The sequence below is a fragment of the Pavona decussata genome, unplaced genomic scaffold (assembly GCF_977016875.1).
Source record: "Pavona decussata unplaced genomic scaffold, jaPavDecu1.1 SCAFFOLD_128, whole genome shotgun sequence".
In the NCBI taxonomy this organism is placed as follows: Eukaryota; Metazoa; Cnidaria; class Anthozoa; order Scleractinia; family Agariciidae; genus Pavona; species Pavona decussata.
In genome coordinates, this window is record NW_028145542.1 from 512,556 (window position 1) to 534,446 (window position 21,891).

The 21,891-nt window shown below is 37.9% G+C and overlaps 1 protein-coding gene across 2 annotated transcripts in view; it reads right to left on the bottom strand.

Annotated features, from left to right (window-relative positions):
• The window catches only part of LOC146468819 (uncharacterized), a 349,521-nt gene extending 339,153 nt beyond the window's left edge, over positions 1–10,368 (bottom strand). The window contains exons 1-2 of one of the 2 annotated variants that reach the window (XM_085123920.1): positions 10,273–10,362; positions 8,164–8,185 (exon numbers count right to left, since the gene is read on the bottom strand). In XM_085123920.1, coding sequence (XP_084980046.1) covers positions 8,164–8,185; positions 10,273–10,356 — 106 coding nt within the window. In that variant the 5' untranslated portion in view covers positions 10,357–10,362. Of the gene's footprint in view, positions 1–8,163; positions 8,186–10,272 lie in introns of both variants that reach the window. The other variant, XM_085123919.1, reaches the window with a different exon arrangement.
• Positions 10,369–21,891: the final 11,523 nt, after the last annotated feature.

Sequence of the window (21,891 nt, forward strand, 5' to 3'; positions counted from 1 at the left end):
TTCGCTTCGAAATAAAGAGAAAAACCGCTCAACAACATATTTAAATGTTTTAGTTTAAAAAAAAAAATGCATTTGACGATGGGCTTTCGAAATATATCGGTGAATTTTAAAGTATGCGGATGGATGTACCGTCCGCCGTGAATTAATTACGTTGTAAACAAACCGAGTACAGAAAACTCAAAAACTCGTATCTCGGTAAATATATGTCCTATCGAGCTCATTATTGTCTCTATAGAAAGCTGAGTAAATGTAGAATTCAAATATGAAAAGATTTCTGTTGCGCAGATAACGAGAAAGGAATTTAGCGCTTGCGAAAAAATCGTAGAAAATGAAAACAGTTCACACGGTTTAAAATGAATGAATACTTTCCGGGATACAACCTGCCCAACCGAACAAAATTTAATTTAATTTAGTCTGCATTTTACCCCTGGTCTGCAGTGTTCAGTCTGCATTTTACCCCGAGTCTGCATTTTACCCCCAGTCTGCAGTCTGCAGTCTGCAGTCTGCAGTCTGCATTTTACACTGACCGTTTTCTCAACAGTTGCGAATTATGCAAATTTGTTAACGAAGCCTCGCTAACTTTGGTTTTCGTCAGCGCGTGCATTGATTGCCCAGATTTTTTATTTCGTATTATTAAAGACGAAGACCCAAGCTTTATCACAATGTTCCTCTCGAGTCGATACCTGACATACCAAGATGCATTTTAAACCTTCAAACTTACTCAATTTTCGCCTCATCGCGAAGTCCTCAAAATGTCAATTTTTCAAAGAGCCATAAAACCCTCCAAAGTTCTACAAAAGTTTACATAGGTCCCATTAATAGAAAGTAGATGAGTTATGCTCTTATTCAAAACCGACTTCGCTTTCTAGCGTTGCGTACTGTTTCAACACAAGCGTATTGAACTTGGCTAATTTTGAGTGAGATTTTTGCATAATTAATGAGGCAAAACCCGTTATTTCGTTTTCTCCAAAATTCTCGAAAACTAAAAATTTCCAGAACATTCAAATAATATTTTCGAAGATAGTTCCCCAAAAGTAAACTTCAGGCAAATTATCAGGAGTTTCGATTTTTCAAGCTTGGCCAGCGATTCTCGAAAGTTACAGTCAGGCACTCTTAAAAACCTATTCACATTTCATTTCGATTAAAAAAAAAAGAATATTTTCAAGCAATAATGTTTTTGTAAAGAAAAAGAAAAAAACCAAATGTCATGAAGTTTAAAAAAAATGAAATTAGGCATTTTAAAATCAGTTCCACTTGATAAAAAGAAAAGAAAAAAAAATAAACAAAATACGCATCTCTCAAATGGCCCCTTCTGCAGTTTCAATGTTAATGTCCGCGTTCTTGATGTCACGTTGAATTCTTCGTAATGTCCTAGAACCTCTAAGACAGACGAGTGCAGACTTAACAGTGCGAATGAAATTCGGCTTCTGATCCATGACATGGTTTTAGCATATTGCTCCCCTTTCTTGATAGCAATCAGCTCCGCTAATCGACTATGGTATCTCAAGCATTCATTGCCCATTCCGCCGGTTGTAGTGAAGACCAAAGGTGTAAATGTTCCATGCTCAATGTCGAGAACTCTCCTTGAGAACAGGCGCTTTTTCTCATCCTCATGCGTACGATAGATCTGTTGCGGCTCCGGGTCCTTATACGATTCAGCATTGGGGTGGCAAACCCTTACATCAAAGAATGCCGATCGTCGTTGCTCCCAGAACCCACGTGCATGGATATCCAATCTCGCATCTTGGCTTTGTTGGATCCTCTTCTTAACTGTTCTCCAGAGATGTCTAGGAGAACTGGCTCAGTCTCAACGTCACTGCAAACTGTACTCAGGAGTTCAGCCTAAAGATCTCTGAGCTCATTGTGACGCTGAATGACGAAACCTCCTAGTTTACAGATCATGGAGTGGTCAACAGTAAAAACGTCCCCACAGGCACATGTGGAAGGGATGTCATCTATTGACCGTCATAGCGTAGTTTAACATCGTCGCGGAACTGCCTTTTATTGAGGTTAAAACCCAGATCTTTAAGAGAGAGGACTGTAAGCCACGCCGATGATCCTTTTTCCGCCGCCAGATTCAGTGCTCGCTTAGTCTTACATGGTGCCATCTCCTTAATACGCTCTGTTCTGTATACGAGTTCCTTTGATCTTTCCCTTGTTACTGCCTGTTGTGCTGATTTTACGAGGGAATCTTCTGGTAGCTCATGTGAATGAGATACGATTTGTTCAACGAGGGGTGTTGTTACTTTGACTGAGGAAGCGTACTCGCAGCTTGCTTCAAGGCATGGGTTTCCAAAACCAAGACCACCTAGGCGGACTGGCAGCGCAAGAATGGTCCTATCTAGCTGATTACACTTACGCTCAGTAATCGCAGGAATGAGCACCTGAGATATTGCATTCTCTAGTGGCTCTTGTAGATCCTGAATGTCGGGGAGAGTTCTTAAAAAAAACGTCCACCGATGTTTCAAGCCAAAGGTGTAGGCTGCGTAGCACGCTTGTGGTTGAGATAGAGCAAATTCTGCTAACGTCGACGCTACTTCATTGACCCAATTGGACACCTTTTCGCTGACATATTCCTCTAAATATCCTCGGGAACCTGTCACCGCCCCGAGATGTTTTTGCCCTTGCGCTGTGACATTAATGGACGTTTCCTTGAAGGCTTCTCTGACACTTTCTTCCTTGGCTGGTTTTGCGATAATCCAGCATTTTTTGTCGTTTGGAAAGTACCCAAAATCTGGACCAAGAGTGCTAAGGACATCCCACCACTTCTTAATTAATTAATTAATTAATTAATTAATTAATTAATTAATTAATTAATTAATTAATTAATAATAATAATAATAATAATAATGATTATGATAATGACGATGGCAACGATGACGATGATGACAACGAAGATGATAATGATGATTACGATAGTCTTAATTTGTATAATTAACAACATTGTTTGACAAGAGAGGATGAAGGTACTCTTGATATCATCCTCTATCCAAAAAATCTAGTGCAGAGAACTCTCTCAGAAGTGATTTTTAAAAATAGAAAACAGGCCCTTCAACAAAAACCTCGCACAAACAATAGAATCTTGCCTTTTGGCACGCAATACCACCCATCAGTTACTAACTTGAAACAAATACTAATGGAAAACTGGCATTTAAGAGTGGCCGTCTGTAATTTTCAACTAATGTGTTTTGGGTGAGAAAAAATAAAATTCCTCAAACTTTCTCAGGAGAAAGGACTAGATAAGTAATTCACATTCTTGTAACTTTCAGGTCAATCAAATAAATATTTTAGCTGTAGGACAAATAATTTGGTTTTTCAGCTCTCGGAAGGCACTCAGGGATCATTTTACTACACATCGGTAACTCCTGGGTTTGGATATAAAACGTAACTAGAACTAGACGCCAAGTTGGAACTTGAAATCAGAAGACATTTATGATTAATTCAGGACGGTTATTTCCAATTTTAATAAAAAGCTGAATATTTTATCGATTTTTTTACTCGTCTCTTTTGGGAGCTATTTCGGCAGGTACAAAAATCGGCTAAATTCAAATGAAAATATCGCCAATGGTACATTACTAGACTTCATAAAAGTACACCCCAGTTAAAGAGCAACGTCTTCCCTTCAAATATATGCAATAAAATTTTGGGGCCAACGTACCTACGAAATTTGACAGTTGAAATTACCAAGTGCACTTTTGTAAACAAACGCAATCTTTAATTAGCTCAACAACGACGAGTCAATGACATACGGAAGGAAAAACATTACAAAATCCACTTACATGCTGAAGATACTGTGACCTGGAGAAAAAGGAATGCTTTCAGTTACCTTCCCAGTGGGATGGCGGAATGGAAACATGTTTCCGCGGAATTTGTGGTGAAGTTTATACAGTCTTCGACAAAGAAGGCAAACTTTGACCATTCTTTGACTGTATCTCCCGCTGTTCGTCACGGAAAAACTGAATGTTTTGCGGTATTCGAAAGATCCAACGACTCTCGAGATCCTTACAATAATTGAGGTCGTCAAGCTAATGTTTTCTTTCCGACAATAGAAGTATCTTTTCTGTGGCGCATGAAGTAGCGAGAGATCTCCTGATCCAGCAGTTGGCAAGGCAAAAAAGATTGCGTTACATACACATTGTCGTCCCCAGATCACTCGGGTCGGGAATACGTGAGTGCCGAGCCGCGCAAATGATTATCTGATGTCAGTTTTAGAGAAAACGTTTTTTCATCACAGACATGTGAAGCGATATCAAATAAGAGGATATCAGATACAGACTACTTAGCTAAACAAGAAAGCAATCAAGCGCCTACTGCTGAAACTGAACATTCTATGTTTCCCCAAACCTGCGTTAATATATCGCCGATTTTCAGTCTGGATGTAGTCCGGCTTCAGCTGGATTTTACTAACTTTATTGGTAGCACCGCCTGGCTTTTTTTCTTTACAGGAGACTGGCAGCACATGTAGCAAGTTTCTTGGAAGGGGGTCTGAGTCATGACAAAAAATTCTGAAACGCCTTTGTTGTCTAATGATAGCCTAGTAGAGATATTCTAGTTCCGGTTCCTACATTCCGCCAACAAGTTGTCTACATCTCTCTACGTAATAACCATGAAAGGAAGTAAAGTACAACTCGAAGGCGTGGAAGACGTGAAAATACACCAAATGCTAACTGTTATATACCGTTTTGTTACAAGACTTATGCAAAGATTTTGCAATCATTTTTGGTGAAGTGCACAGCTGCACTCATGCACGAGACACCTTTGTAATTCGATGTACGGTGCCTTACATGCCGTTGAGAAATGGGTGACATCTATCAAATCAAAGTCAAGATTCACACATTTTGCGGAGCATGATGATGCTAAGCTTTTTGAATCCATTCGACGCATTTAAGTTAGAGAGGTTAAATGATTCGAAAGTGACTGGAAGGGATAACAGACACTGGTCAAGAATAGTTTGGTGAGTTAGTGAATAAGCAGCTTCGCCCGCCCTCAGCGGCAATTATGTCTTCTTCAGGGGTGTCTTCTTGGCTGTTCTTTAGCTTGTTGAGGAGTGAGGAAATCATCTACTGTAAACCTTCCATTTCCGCCTTTGTCCTTAGCAAACCTTATGTCACATGCTACGGCTGCTGCATGAAGCTTATGGCCGTTTTCCTGTCCAATGGGAAACTTTTCATCAAGGTAGCATTCTTACTTTTCGGTGAAACGTTTAGCCTGCTTTATCGTGCCCAGCCCGGCTTGTGTTTGAATCTCTTCAGCAGGGCCTCGAAGCGTAGATCTTGCCACTAGCTGGTTGAATATCAGAACCACGAAGAAGTTTGTCTCTGTAGGCGATTCTGGCCTTGTGGAATAAGTTCTCCCTTTCGAGGACAATTTCACATTTACCGTCCTGAAAATCGTTCTCTTAAGAACTGTAACGCTGGAAAAGTTTTACATATCCGTCAACCGGGCAAGTGAAGAGCTTTGTTGGTTGATCATCTTCATCGTGGGAATCGTTTTTCTTCTCTAATTCTACTGAGTGGAGCTTTCCTTAACCTCGGGTATTGCACAGCTACTAGCAAAGATATCAACGAAGTTGATGAACGAGCGGGGAAGGCTCGCGGGGGAGGGTAGCGAGTTAATGCATGGAGTGCTTAGGGGACCATAAAGTGCCGACTTTGGTTGTTTTTCGCCTTCCTCTCCAGACATTTTTCGTTCATTTCTCCTACTCCCTTGATAGGGAAACGACTTTTGCTTTTAAACTTTCCGCGCGCCCCATCATTTTGGAATTTATTGACGTCAAAGTAGTTTAAAATTCAGAAATATAAATCTTTAGGGCATTACCCTTACAATATTAAAGTAACCATTAAACATAAATCATTTTACTCTGAAATTGGTAGCCTACGTAGCAGTCGGGGAAGGCTCGCGAGGGAATGCACGGAGAGCGCATGGGACCAAAAATTTCCTACTTTAGTTGTTTTTTCGATTCCTCTCCAGGAGTTTGTGTTCACTTCTCCTGCTCGCCTGGTTAAAACTTTCCACACCTACCCGGGACACCTAAGACGATGAAACCACAGACCCTCCTCATCTCCCACCTTACCCTTTACCCCTCCCCCGGAGGGAATGGGAGTGCTACGTGAAAAGAAACATAACGCAACTCAAATAGCGGGCTAGTTTTAATCTTAATTCCTTGACCAAGTATTATGTTGGAATTGTCCTTTTTATCAAGCAGACTTGTAAATGTTTTGTTATAAATTGGGGATAGGAATAGTGTAACTTCAAACTATAAATTTTTTATTACCGCATTACTACTCTGGTTCAGTTGATTACCTGCTCTAGCTAGGAGTAACACTAACTGCGCCTCATTTTGCAAGGAAGCATCACGGACGTTGCATGATTTTAGACGTGCTTTTCTGTCCTTGACACAACTCTCTAGCGCTATACTCCTCACCACTGCAGGATTTGCTATTTTGCTGCACTAAAACTACATGTTCCACCGACGAAGGTTGAGTCACCGCATGTCGCCATGACCTGTATTAAGTAGTAATTGCTTTATGAAGGGGCCAATGATTGTCACGAGAAAAGAACGCGAAATTACTTGATCATCGATGGACAGACAGGTGGGCGGACAACTTTCTGTGCTTATGTCACGCAATCCAACGTGTTGACAGCTCGTAAATTTTTGCGAAACTCAGTTACGTGCGTTTCACAGATCCTCACCATCTGGCCTCAAAAGTACCATCCACTGCAAAGGTACGTTTCTCGTAGATAGCCTATGGCTCACGTATTGAATAGAAGTCAAATAATTTATCAATTTAGATTGTTTTTGAAGCGCGGATTTTGCTTATCTTTTGAACAGGTGGTGTGACAATAAAACAATACTTTTTCAAAACTTGTCTCGTTTCTTTCAAAATTCGCGGATGATTCATCGAAAAAATGTTTTTAATCCACAAAAAATATAACAGGAAGCAAAATATTTTGTTCACTTCGGGTATTTCATGACACGAGGGGATTTTAGATTGTTTTCCTCCGTATGTCATTGACTCGTCGTCGTTGAGCTATTTGAAAATTTAGTGTTTGTTTACAAAAGTGCACTTTGTAATTTCAACTGTCAAATTTCGTAGGTACGTTGGCCCCAAAATTTTATTGCATATATTTGAAGGGAAGACGTTGCTCTTTAACTGGGGTGTACTTTTATGAAGTCTAGTAATGTACCATTGGCGATATTTTCATTTGAATTTAGCCAATTTTTGTACCCGCCGAAATGGTTCACAAAAGAGACAAGTAAAAAAATCGATAAAATATTCAGCTTATTATTAAAATTGGAAATAACCGTCCTGAATTAATCATAAATGTCTTCTGATTTCGAGTTCCAACTTGGCGTCTAGTTTTAGTTACCTTTCATATCCAAACCCAGATGTTTACGATCTGTAGTAAAATGATCCCTGAGTGCCTTCCGAGAGGTGAAAAACCAAATTATTTGTCCTACAGCTAAAATATTTATTTGATTGACCCAAAAGTTATATAAATGTAAATCACTTACCTAGTCCTTTGTTTTGAGAAAGTTTGAGGAATTTTATTTTTTCTCACCCAAAACACATTAGTTGAAAATTACAGACGGCCACTCTTAATAGAACGACAACCATTGCTCAGAGAAATTTACAAGGAACTTCCTCTAATTTCTCTTAAGGATATACTCGTGAAAGCAAAACTCTAAAAACGGCTAAAGCACACACGTGAGAGTCACGCAGGCCTGTCACTATTTATAAAATCCTCTCTCTTGATCTCGACTGAAGTTTAATTCCTGTCAATTTAATATACGGTTTCGTCTGTAAATAAAGTATATGAAACTATGTATGGCATTTACATAATGTTTAAAACACGAGCGGAAGTGTTTAATCGGGATTTAAAACCACAAGGCGCAGCCGAGTGTTTTTGGACCCAATAAAATACGTGGTGCGCGTTTTTTGAACGGCTTGATATGCATTCCTGGAAAGGCTTGTGTCAGAAGAATTCAAAACAATGATGCTTTTGTGAACGTTGGATATTAGCATACTAGAAAAACATTAAACACCGCATACTAATAAGGAGGAGGTTTTATCGGGTTTTAAAACCTCTGCACGTGATGTTTTATCGACCATCTGATAGGTCAATGGGCTTATAATTTATTAATGACTTTTTGAAACTTACCATATGATCTTTTGTCTAAGATCTAAGAGAGAAAAGAACAAATAAATAAATAAATATTAAAACATTAGTGATGTATTTGTATTCTAAGCTATTTTCATGTCAGTTTTTTTTTACCCTGTCTACTTATTGATGGTAACATTCATCGCAACATTGTCCGTGGAGTGGATCCTAAACATCTTCAACAATGTATCGACCTGATATCGGCCAAAATTATTATTAACAAGAGAATAAAAGCACAAAAACATTAACATCAATTTTAGCTCATTTAGCAGTGAAGCTTACATTGGCACAGATCCGAACTACTGCCAATTATTATGTTTGGGGGAAATTATTAAAGTGGAAACTTAACACCCGAAGTTCATTGTGTTGGGATGGCTTGGAACTTTTCCTGGTTTTTCATTTGTTTTCATTCGTCGGAAAATATTCCAATAAAACGGGTATTGACTTATTAAGGGCGTGAATATAAGTCATGGTTCATATATTAAATTATAAAGAAACCAGACATAAGGAGGTTTTAACAAAATAGTTTTAAAATGATGCAGTTTATAAAGGGTGATTTGTGGGAGAAAAACTTCCTCATTCCTCATTCAATTTCCTCATTCAGAAAAAGAAATTACAAATTTTGTTGCCCTTGAATGGGACAAAACTAAAAACTTTACGATATTATCTGGGAAGGATGTGAAAATGTTTTGTATAACAAGCAATTTTTTTCAATACTGTATCCTGCATTTTTTCATTTTTTCTCGTGTGGTTGTTTATCAAGAACATTTCCACTAAGTTGGATTGCTTACTAGCGGTTTCACAACTTTAAAGGACGGTGCCTCTTTTTGCCGCTGCGCATACTTTCCGCGCATCCGGGATGGCCCGAGAACCAATAATATCTAGGAAGGCTATATACCTACTACTTCAAAATTGTTGATAACCATTTGTGAAAAGAAGATCTTAGCAAGTGCTATTGAAACTGAAAATGAGAATTGGGAGTAAACAAGCATTTGCTTGAGATAACGAAGCTTTAGTTTACAGAAAAGCGTCTTAGGCTCGACTCCTGTTGTGAAAACTTGAATTTCTTTTTTTTTTTTTCAGAGTATGCCTGTGTCACTGAATAAATAACAAATTCTTAATGCCATGCGTTGTTATGTATCTCAACGCCTTTTAGAATTATTGTTGCTTATTATCTCTAAATAATGTGTGGTTACCTCCAATTTCCTTTTACCATTTAAATAGCCCATGCTAAGATTTGCTTTCACACACAGTCTTAAACTGCGCAAAAATACTTTTATATTGGAAAAAAAAATGTTTAACTGTGATGTTACTAAATTTTCTTTCTTACGTATTGCCCAGATACACTGCATTGTGAACAAATATCAATAAAAGTGGTTCACGTTCTTGCTGATGTAGCAAGTTTCCTAGCTTAAGTAATAAACATTTCAGTAAAAGATTAACAATAATATTTACTCATGTTTTACACACCGACATTGCTACATGAAGATGTTTAAATCTGCCGAAACACTTAACCAATCAAAAACATCGTAACAAAAATATTGTGGTTCTTTATAAGTTATACTACCTATTGTACACAGAGGCTTAAGAAAGATTCGACTAATTTTGCTGTCATTAATTTGGTCGTTTTCTGAATACCTAACCAGTCAGTCGTTAATTTCTGTGAAATTTTTAAGGCTGGCCTCAAATTTTCGGAAATTCTTCTTGAACCTTACATCTGCATCTTAAAACGTTATCTCGGTGGAAATCTTTTCATTCCATGCCGAGGAATAGTCATTGCGGAAAATTCATCGTTAGAAATCTTTTTTTGAAGGTCTATTAAAATGCAGTATATATCTTACCTTCAAACGACTTTATTTTATCTCTCCACTAATGATTATGACACTGTTTTAAAAGTCAGTGCTAAAAATAAACTTTTTTATTCAGTTTCAAAGGCGGTATTCATTTCGTTTGGGGGAAATCTGGCCAATGTGTTTGCTCTCTGAAAATATGGACGTTCTGAACCCTCGTATTTCTAATAAAGTTCATCCGGAGGGTTCTTTTCTGTTCCAAACCCAAAAATATAGCAAAGAACTAAAAAAATGACAAAAGTGACTTAAAAAAACCAACCTTATGATTGATTCTGCCAGCAGATACATCTAGCACCGAAGCGGTAGAAATCAATAGAAACACGGCAAGGCTGTACACAACCATGTTGTCTCTTCGATTAACACAGTTGTGAGTTAGCAGTTATCATTAACCTGTTTTTAACACAAAAAATAATGAGATATTTCTAATTACAATCTATTATTATTTAAGAACGTCCATCACATTCACAGACAGTTTGACGGTTGAAAGCCATTCTCATTACTTGTTTTAAGCTGTCGTTTGAACAGTTGAATAAACTATAATGATACTTTTAGCTTCACGTAAATCTGTTATCATTTTCTGTTATTTGCTTTTCTTAATTTAATGACTGATTACCAAGAATTTGTCAAAGAATAATTTGAGGAAAATAGTATGACTTACGACTGTCTGATTTTCTGACTCTTTTATTCTAGTCTTAGATTTCATTTTTACGCTAATTTCAGACCTCATGTTGTAATTAAAATATTCTGGAAACAAAAATCATGAACTCATTTCCTTGACATTTATCAGTGTTTTCATTGCTGGCGGTATCGGCCTTAATATAATATTCTTTCCGTTGATTTAAGTGGAATTGTAAATAATGCGCGCTGGAAAATCATAAACGAGTTGCACAGGATATTGTTGTATTGGTCGTTCAACACATTTCCTATTCATCTGTGTCTAATTGATTAGATGTTGGAAATATCTGACGAATTTGATTCTTTGAAAAACAAATTTCCGTTTGCGCGGCTTCTATAACTGCATTATTGCTTCTAAAAGTGACTTAGTTTTAGATTCTCCTTTGACTTAATAATTACTATTGTGAACGTGTAACCGTGAGTCACGTGTTTAAAACAAATTAATATTCTCGCTAAAGGTTAATTACCATCACTACCATGACCACAAATTAAAAAACCCTTAAAATTGAAAGAAGCAGCTTTTTTTTACATTAAGCAAACAATTAAGGTATCCTTGAGAATATGGATAGATTTTGCTCGCAAATCATTTTTGCGTTTACGTCAAAGAAATCTAAACATTCGACATCCAATTAGGTTTAAAATTCATACATGTCCGAAATTGAATGTTTATTTTCTGTGTCAACACAATAGTGCTGGCCGCTTTTTCATTATTCGCACTGACGTAGGGTCTTTTATTGCTATTACATCTAAAGTCATAGTCTGGAATCACAAGTTATCAAATTTTAAAAAAGTATGTTTCGTCAGAATATTGCCGTCATTTTGGTGAAGATTTCCCACTTTTTGTTCGCTTACCTGCCATCTACACACACTCACACCTTTTCGTTTTATGTAAAGTGTAAGACACGAACAGCAGTGTTTTATGTAATGTTTAAAACACGAGCATCAGTTTTTTATCGGGATTTAAAACCACGAGGCACAGCCGAATGGTTTAAGACCTGATAAAACATGTGCTGCTAGTTTTTTGAACGGCTTCAAAAATATTCCTGGAAAAGCGTGTGTCAAGAGAGTTCATAACAATGATGCTTTTGTGAACGTCGGAAATAAGCATACGAGAAAAACATTAAAAACCGCATACTAATAAGGAGGAAATTTTATCGGGTTTTAAAACCACTGCACGTGATGTTTTATCGACCATTTGATAGGTCAATGGGCTTATGAATTGTTAACAAGTTGTTGAACTCTTCTTAAGGCATAGACGGAGTTCTTTTCGCAGAGTGGTCAGCATGGTTAAGAAAATAATAAGTCAAAATATTGTTATACTTCTAGTTCTCTCACATCCTGCGAAGAAGTACGTTAAACAAAAGATGTATAAAAAACTCCAATAATGGTGAGAAACATGGAAGATGATGTCTGTAAAATTTTTAGTGGTTCTCTGAATCAGTAGTCGAAATACAAAGACCTGAAAATACAGGAAGACCTGTAGATAGTTACTGACTACTCAAACTCTAGTGAGTATTGTTACTTTTGCAGTTGCAAGTATTTATTGCTAGTTCGCTATCCTGCAGATAAAAAGTGAGCAAGATTTTTACGATAGTCCTATAATTTGTGAAGAATAGAGGCATATGTCAAATTTAAGAATGAGATTGTGTGGAAAACTTGCCAAAAGCATTGATTGGATCACATTTGCTCCGCTGGATAGCGACTTATCCAGTGGAAAAAGTTATCCATTCTTTGAACAACTGGGGGCTGGTTTTCGTAAGTTTTTGTTGTTGCCAGTATCTCTTAGAAATAAAGTGACTAATGGCACTGCATCTTGTTATCCACTTGCTTGGTAAATACTAAAACAGCTTTTTACCTCAGTGTCTGACAACGAGGGTGAGTATTTATCTTACATCCTCACTCTTCCGCTCGTCTTCAACGAGCCTTACAGATGATTATGGTGTTCCACTGCTGAGTGTTTTGTTTAGTTCGACGTTCCGCTAACACGCAACACCCAAATCATGCCGAAGTTTGATCCCTTTTTCCAAAAATGAATTTTCAACTATTTGTCACAGTTCATTTTTAATCATGTTGAAATTGGAAAACGGTGTTATGACGACTTCAAAACGTCGTTCGATTTTATCGTTAATTTCGTTAATTTCCCTTTAACTTTATCTAGACCGGGGTTTTTCTGCCATGTGGGGCTGGGATGGGGTGGGGAGGGGGGGGGGGGGAGGTTGGCGTCTGGGATTCTGCCCCCTCCATAACTTTGCGAGAATACAAGCGCTATGACATTGAAACTAGGAGGAGAGATAGTACGTCCACAAAGGTCTCTTTAGACGTCCACAATGAGAAGTGATGACAGCACTTAGCGTTGTAATGACATCGTGATTGCCAAAAGGCGGCCGTCTTGAACTCGCTATCTTGGATTTTTGGAAATGGAAGTCAAGATGGCGTTCAATGACGCAATGCCCACGCCATTTGACGTCATCATACCATTTTGCGGAAGGAAACTGTTTTTACCTCTTAGGTTTTATTGCCATATCGTTAATGTGCTTTCAGTTTTGACGGCTGATCATAATGAAAGCAACAAAAGCCCATATTGTCAGGTTCGCTGTCGCCTTGCTGCTTCACACTTATACAACTGGAATTGGTTACAGTTTCCACGAGTAAAATGGAGTTGGAAAGCCCAACGAGGTCCTACCCACATGTTTGGCGTGTTCATATCGGTCTTTGAACCAATTTAGCTCCTTGTATGTTTTTAGCGGTTTAACATGATCATTTGGAGAATTGGGATGGTATGCAATCAACAAGAAGGTCGTGTCTGAAATAGGTTAGGAGAAATCATATATTTTGGTCTGAAATTTGGCAAGAGTTTCAAGAAGCGCGCTATCCCCGGTGGCAAAATACAAGTGTAGCCATTATTATTTGTCAGTAAATGACCCCTCACTGTCTCTGTGTCTTAACCATGAAAGAACTGTAAAGCTCTGTCTGAAAGCAATTAGAGCAAATTAGTAAAGAAACCAATTGGAGCGAGTGAAAGGAGGGACATGTGAAATGTAAGCGCAGCATTAACTTGCAAGTAAAGGAAGCGTTAGTGTTCCGGTGTGTTAACAATAAGCGAGCTGTTAGCTACGGGTTAAACACAAACTGTATTTTGGATGGCTTTAAGCTACACAAACGGTGTCCATTCTAGCAAAGGTACGTTTTGAAATCAGTTATTGATGTCCGAGTTTAAACAATAAAATTGAGGGTCTCTAGTGACAAGCAAAATATCCCCGTATATAGTATAGTTCGCTAAAATTCATGGCGGCTCGGTACCAAAAAAAAAAAAAACAAAACAAAGAAAAAGAAAAAAAAGGTTAACGGAGAATAACTTCCCACACATTTAGTCATCGACTTATTGAGAATATAATAACACGAGGTGTGATAATATCGGTGTACCTTATCAGAGTATGCTTAAAGGCGAGGAAAACAGAAAGGTCGAGGGAGAATGATTTCAATCTGCTCATAGTCATATTGGGAATATTTCAACAGATATTTCGTACTCAAATTAGAAGCTGATGCTAAAAAAGGAAAAGGTTTTCTTTACCAGAAATCACGATTTCGTTTAAGATTTACGCCTTAGTGATGATGCAAGATCTTTATCGCAGAAAAGACAGCCCCTTGCAATTGTAGTTTACTTGTATAACCTTGTACAAAAGGAAAGCAAGGTTCAGGGTGAATAATTTGGCTTGCTGCTGATCATTGGCATATTGGGAATATTAACTGACATTTTGTATCCAAATTTGAAACTGACATTCAGAAAAGGGAAGCATGTGTGGCGCAGTATTATGCTACATGCCCTCCGGGGATGAGGGCTTAGGTTCAAATCTACCTTGGAACCGAATCTCAAAGCGAAACCATCATTTTGGTAGAGCTTTGAATTCCTTATTGTTTCCTCATCGTTTGTCAGTTATTATCTTAAGCTTGGCACTTTCAAATAAAAAGCGGCTATGAACAATGGCCAATTTTTTTCTTCTCAAAGCGAAGCGAGTTTGTATTATGCTATTAAGGTTTTTTGAAGCGCTCAAGTGAACAACCTCGGCTTGTGGCAATCAGATTCCATCTTATCTAATATTCCTTACAGTCTCAGAGAGGAGTCATAAAGCTATTTACGTAAGTACCAACATAAAATTACAGATAAGCAATGGAGGACTTTTTCCGTGTTTACATAGCCTCATCTAAACACGAGGGGGTTGGGAGAATTCGAGACAGATATGCAAACCCGAGACGCAGTCGAGGGTTTGCATAACGTTCGAGAATTCTGCCAACTCCCCGAGTGTTTACATGAGGCTATGTAAACATGGGAAAAAAGTCCTATTGCTTTTGTAAAATATTTCTAAAAAAAATGATTCGACAAATGAAGGGAAATTTTATTTATTTATTTCTTGCTTGTATTAGATGTTCACAGTACACGCCCTGGACAAGCATATTTGCTACTAGCCAATGAAAACGCGCATCTCACAACACATGAACCAATCAAAATTTGCGTTTTAAAAGTCAACATCAAGTTGAAATTTGTGGCAAGCATCAGCGAGCCCCGTGTGGATGACGGCGATTTCAGCTTTGAATTCTCGTAAATCTTCCAGAAAAATACCGACCATTCGGTGAAAACTAGAAGAAATGTTCAAAATATGCGATTATGTAAGGAAAGAACTTCAAGATGGGGAGTTTATTGAAGCTTAAAATGAATGTCACTGTGCATGATCGCTCTTGAAAGTTACGTGAACTAGTCCGATGTGGCAGCCTGAGATGGCTGAGAAGTCGAATCGGTTATCGTGCCTTGTGAAGTTTTGCTGTTTAGGAATCATAGCACAAGCAGCGGATCCAGACTGTGAAGTTGATGCTGGTAATAGTAATCGTAACAGTAGATTATTACGGTGAAAAAGTCTCGGAGAAAATACATTTTATACAAATTTGACAGCCAAAACACGGCAACCAGCCGTAAAAAGTTTGATTTGAAACATTTATAGTCTGTTTTTGAAAAAAGAATGTCTTTTGGAAAATTAAATTATGGTACTCCGATGCAAAAATTACCTTGAAACACGTTTACTGCGTATTTGTTGTATATTTTGTCGTCTTCAAATGAGCTCTCTCGACGAGGTTGTCTAGCGAGGCAGGCAAAGCGCTGTGGTTCTTCTTTCCTTTGCTTTTTTCCCTCGGGATCAGGAGAAAGGAGATAGGCAAACCCGATCAAAATTTTGGGAAATTTTCTCCATTTCCTTAACAGTTGTACTGAAAATTTCTTTGCGAGTCTTGCGAAAGCTTTGAAATTGTGCCGGGAGACACAGAAAACGTGTCATCACAACCGTATTTACATACTCTCATCAGGAGCCCATTACCCGGAGCGTACAACTTTCATACCGAGTCTGTGAAAAGGCGTTTTCACAAGTAGAGTTATTTTTAAACTAGCCTTTCCCGTGAATTAGTTTTGGGTAACCAATCACAAGCGATTGTGTAAGAGACTGTTATTACGTAACTAGAATGACTCGTCCACATGTTAACAAGCCAACGCGACTCCTGCAGTTCGCAAATAGATTTGTAATAAAGCCTTCAATGGTAACTTAAAATAGCTTAGTGATGACGTTTATCTTGATCATAAAGGGAAAAACTCAAATATACTGAATGGAGGTTTTCTGAGCCATAAGGAGAAGTTTTTCATATGCCATTGGGTATGCTAGCTCTGTCGCATTTTGTTTAGGTTTACCGGCTCGGACTTTAAACTGCAAGATATCAGACGGCACATTAATAAATGCTATGAAGACATGGGATCCGTGGATTTCGTAATTCGTGATTTCATGCTTATCTGCAGTGAGATTGCAGGATGTTCGTTTATCACGTATATGAGTCCAATAAATCCGCGTCTTTAGGAGACAGCGCTAAATATATGTCATCTATGAAGACATAGGATTCGTGGAATTCGTTGCTCGTGATTTCATGCTCGTGCTATCTATCTACATTGAGACTGCAGGGTGTTCGTTTATCACGTATATGAGAGTCTAATATCTCCACGTCTTTACAAAGTTGATCATTGTTGTCTCTCGCTTTCGAGAGGTTTCGCCTCTTGCAGTTTTTCTTTTCAGCTCCGTTGCCTCCTGACTGAACGACAAGTATTATGTTTTATCTCCATTGTTTTGTGGGTAAGCTCGCATCTAGTAGATATTAAAAGCTAAGACAGTCGGTAACTGTCATGCGAGTCTCTAAGATGCTTCAGCGATTTCTTCTGACAAATGTTTAGTGTTTGTTTTTGCAAAACGATGCAAAACATTCTGGCAATCTGAATGTTCCACTTGTGATTTTACCGGCGGTGTTCCGGCGTAAATCGGACTATCCAGTCGCCACTCGCCGTCTGGAAAAATTGTAAGGCGAACAGCCTGAGCCAGTACTAGAATCGAACATAAGGGTCTTCGAGCGGTAATGAAAAGAGCCAACATCGGTTCATTTGTCGCGGGTCATTGTTCCACAAGAGATTCAAGGAAGGGGGACAAATCTGACACGAGAGATCGCACCTCGCAAAAATAACCCGCACTGCTTACAACTTGACTCCATTCCCGCAGCCGTTCATCTCTTTCCATAATTTTCTTCAGTGAAGATTCTTTCGATGCCGCCTGCAGAAATTTAAGTTCTTGTCTGAGCTCTAGGTTTAGTCGTTTCTTTACTGAAGCGCTCTTGTCGACTAAAGAATTGTTGTGACCCTCCGGACCTTCCTCGGCCGCCGGAGACGAACACGTAGCTGACTCTTCAACTTCTAAACGGGGTCATTTGTTTTAAAAGGATTTTCTACATCCTGATCGGTCCTCTTCATTGTTTTTGCAATACTATTTAAGGCCTATTTGACCATTGTGAAAACCGTCAGAGCAATATATCGAAGGGAGACTCGCGTATATTCGCACTCAGAGATAAGCTTATGCAAAGGTAGGCCGCAACTTCACATGTTGAAAGTGAAAATAAACGCATGGTATTGTGGGAAGGCCATCTGATAGAAGGGTGGATTGAAATGATGGAAAACGACAAGTGGAGAACGGAATAAAGTACCAAAAAAATCGTAGCTTCGCCGCCATTTTATTTCTAATCAGATTTGTTTCGATGCAGACGTCACCATAAAACAATAATTTTCGCAGGAAAGGCGTATCTAAAAATAAAACTACTTGTGAAAACGCCGTTGCACAAATATAAGGAAGTTGTACGCTCCGGGTAATGGTTTCCTGCTCTCATCTTAACACACCTATCGACCAATGAGAGCGCGCGTACTATCTCAAATATTTTATAATGTACTGTATTGTGAAACTATGTCAGTGTTTTTCTTTATCTTGGAGAGCGTTTTTCAAGTCATACTTTCTTGTGAGGTTCATACAAAGGTTGAGGCTACTAATTTGCATAATTGGGAAATGGTAGTATTTGGAAGAAGCGCCACGGTCTTGAAACCATTGACATATTGGGAATATTATGATAGACATTTCGTATTCAAATTAGAAACTGATACTAGAAAAGGAAAAATGTGTCTTTGCCAATAAACACGATTTCATTTAAGATTTCCGTCTTATTAATGATGCAAGATTTTTATCGCAGAAAAGACAGCCCCTTGCAATTGTAGTTTACTTGTATAACCTTCGGTACTAAAGAAAAGCAAGGTTTAAGGTGAATAATTTAGCTTGCTGCTGATTATTGGCATATCGTGAATATTAACTGACATTTTGTATCCAAATTTGAAACTGATATACAGAAAAGGGAAAAACTGTTTTCTTTTTCAACGAGCAACATGATTTCGTTTAAGATTCTCGTATCATTTATGGTGTAGAGTTTTTAATGGAAAAAGACTGAGCACTATAAAAGGAAAACAAGTTTGAGGGAGAATATAATTTGCGTAGCATGTGCTCGATGACATATAGGGAATATTGTTGGACATTTTTTGTCAAATTAAAAACGATGCTAATTATTTCTTTTCAGAGAGAATCATGCTTACGGTCTGAATACGTCTTTCATAAAATTGTGGGATAAAGTCATTTTTTAAATTAATAAATAGCTAAAACTATTTTGACGACTTGAACAAAAAGCTAAGCCTTTGTGGAAGTATCTTCAACTGCAGGAAAAAGGAACTATAAAATTTCATAAGAGTATTATTTCTTATCACAAATTTAACGCGGCCATTGTCATCCTTTGTACCATACATGGAAAGTTTTAATATCTTCTTTCTAATTCGCGACGTGTGGTCCTTTTTAATTACGAACCCATTAAAAATTTTAATATACAAGAGCTGAGTTATTGAGATCAAATGACCGAAATGTTGCCGGTCCAAACCACGACAAGTCCTGCGGCCATCTAGACCTAAAAAGCTAAATATTCATACCATTTGGCTAAACACACTTATAGCAAAAACGCTCCTATAGCTTATGTAGGAGAGTCGAATTTTGAAGTCCTACCCCTCCCCCTAGATCAACTGGCTAGCTTCCTTCGTAATATTGCTTTTTTGATATTTCATAATGGGAAGACACGTCTCTCAGAAATCGTCGTGTTTGACAATCTTTTAAGCTTAATGTCTCGGAGTCAGCGCTTTTATATTAAAATTAAATGCTAATACGTAATATACGTTCGTAATGAAAAACGAGCCCTCATGGTGAGTTGGAAAAAAAATATATTAAAACTTTCCATGCATGGCGCACAAAAGAACGTCTTGTTTAGATTTGTGAAGAACATAGATTTTGATCACTTTTAGCTGAATAGGGTGAGCCTGGTCTGGAATTGGTTATAGTTGTCACGAGTAAAATGGAGATGAAAGCCCTAGCGAAGTCCTACTCACATGTTCGACATATTCATATCGGTTGCTGAACCAATTTGGCTTCTCGTATGTTTGTAGCGGGTTAACATGATCATTTGGAGAATTTCGATGGTATGCAATCGACAGGATGGCTGTGTCTAAAATAGTTTAGGAAAAAAAATTTTGATCTGAAATTAGGCAAGAGTTTTAAGAAGCGCGATACCCCCGGTGGCAAGACGCAGTTGTAGCCATTATTATTTGTCAGTAAAAGACGCTTTACTGTCTCTGTGTCTTAACCATAAGCAAACTGTAAGGCTCTATGTGAAATCAATTAGGGCGAATTATCGAAGCAACCAATTGCAGCAAGTGAAAGGAGTTACATACAAAATGCAGGTGCAGCCTTAATTTGCAAGTAAAAGAAGCATTAGTGTTCCGGTGTCTTAACCATAAGCGAACTGTTAGCTACGGGTTAAACACATTCTGTATTTTGGATTGTTCGAAGCTTCACAAAAGGTGACCATTCTAGCAAAGGTACGTTTTGAAATCCGTTATTGACGGCCGAGTTTAAACAATGAATTGAGGGTTTCCAGTAACAAGAGAAATGTTAATGTATGTACGGTAAAAGTCATGGCGGTTCAGTACCAAAAAAAAAGAAGAAAAAAAGGTTCAGCGAGAATAATTTCCCACTCATTTCGCCATTGACTTATTGAGAGTATCATAACACGAGGTGTGATGTTAAAATATCAGAGCACCTTATCAGAGTATACTTAAAGGCAAGAAAAACAAAAAGGCTGAGGGAGAATGATTTCAATCTGCTCATTGACATATTGGAAATATTATAAAAGACATTTCGTATTCAAACTAGAAACTGATACTAGAAAAGGAAAAATGTTATCTTTGCCAAAACAAAACACGATTTCGTTTAAGATTTCCGTCTTATTAATGATGCAAGATCTTTATCGAAAAAAGACATCTACTTGTAATTGTAGTTAACTTGTATAGCCTTCTACAAAATGAAAGCAAGGTTCAGGGTGAATAATTTAGCTTGCTGCTGATCATTGGCATATTGGGAATATTAACTGACATTTTGTATCCAAATTTAAAACTAACATTCAGAAAAGGGAAAAACTGTTTTCTTTACCAAAGAGCAAAATGATTTCCTTTAAGATTCTTGTCTCGTTTATGGTTTAGAGATTTTAACGGAAAAAGATAGCACTATAAAAGGAAAACAAGTTTGAGAGAGAATATATTTGCCTAGCATCTGCTTGTTGACATATAGGGAATATTGTTGGACATTTTGTGTCAAATAAAAAACGATGCTAATTATTTCTTTTCAGAGAGCATCATGCTTACGGTTTGAAGACACCTTTAATAAAAATGTAAAATAAAATCAACTGAACTATTTTGACGACCTGCATCAAAATCTAATTCTTCAACTGGAGGAAAAAGGCACTATAAAATTTAATAAGAGTATTACTTTTTATAACAAATTTAACGTGGCCATTGTTATCCTTTGCACCATATATGGAACGTTTTAATATCTTCTTTTTAATTCGCCACGTGCGGTCCTTTTTCATTACGAACGCATTAAGAATTTTAATATAGAAGCGCTGAGTTATTGAGATCAAATGACCGAAATGTTGTCCAAAACACGACAATTCCTGAAGCCATCTAGACCTAAAAAGCTAAATATCCATACACTTTGGCTAAACACACTTATAGCAAAATCACTCCTATAGCTTATGTAGGAGAGTCGAATTTTGAAGTCCTCCCCTCCCCCCACCCCCCCCCCCCCCCCCAGCTCAACTGGCTTCTTTCCTTCGTAATATTGCTTTTTTTTAATATTCCATAATGGCAAGAAACGTCTCTCAGAAATCGTCATGTTTAACAATCCTTTAAGCTTAAAATCTCCGAGTCAGCGCTTTTGTATTAAAATTAACTGCTAATACGTAATACGTATTAGAAAAACGAGCCCTCATGGTGAGTTGGAAAAAAAAGATATTAAAACTTTCCATGCATGACGCAAAAAATAGCAACGTCTTCTATAAATTGGTGATTAACAAGGATAAGTCTTGTTTAACTTTAAGGGCGGTTTTGACCGCGGCAGCCTCCTTAGTTTGAAGAAGAGCATAGAATCTGACCACATTTGGCTGAATAGGGTGAGGCTGGTCTGGAATTGATTTTAGTTGTCACGAGTAAAATGGAGTTGAAGGCCCTAGCAAAGTCCTGCTGACATGTTTGACGTATTCATATCGGTCGTTGAACCAATTTAGCTTCTTGTATGTTTGTAGCGGATTACCATGATCATTTGGAGAATTTGGACGGTATGCAATCGACAAGAAGGTCGTGTCTGAAATAGGTTAGGAAAAATTTTGGTTTGAAATTTGGCAAGAGTTTCCAGAAGCGCGCTACTCCTTGGTGGCAAGA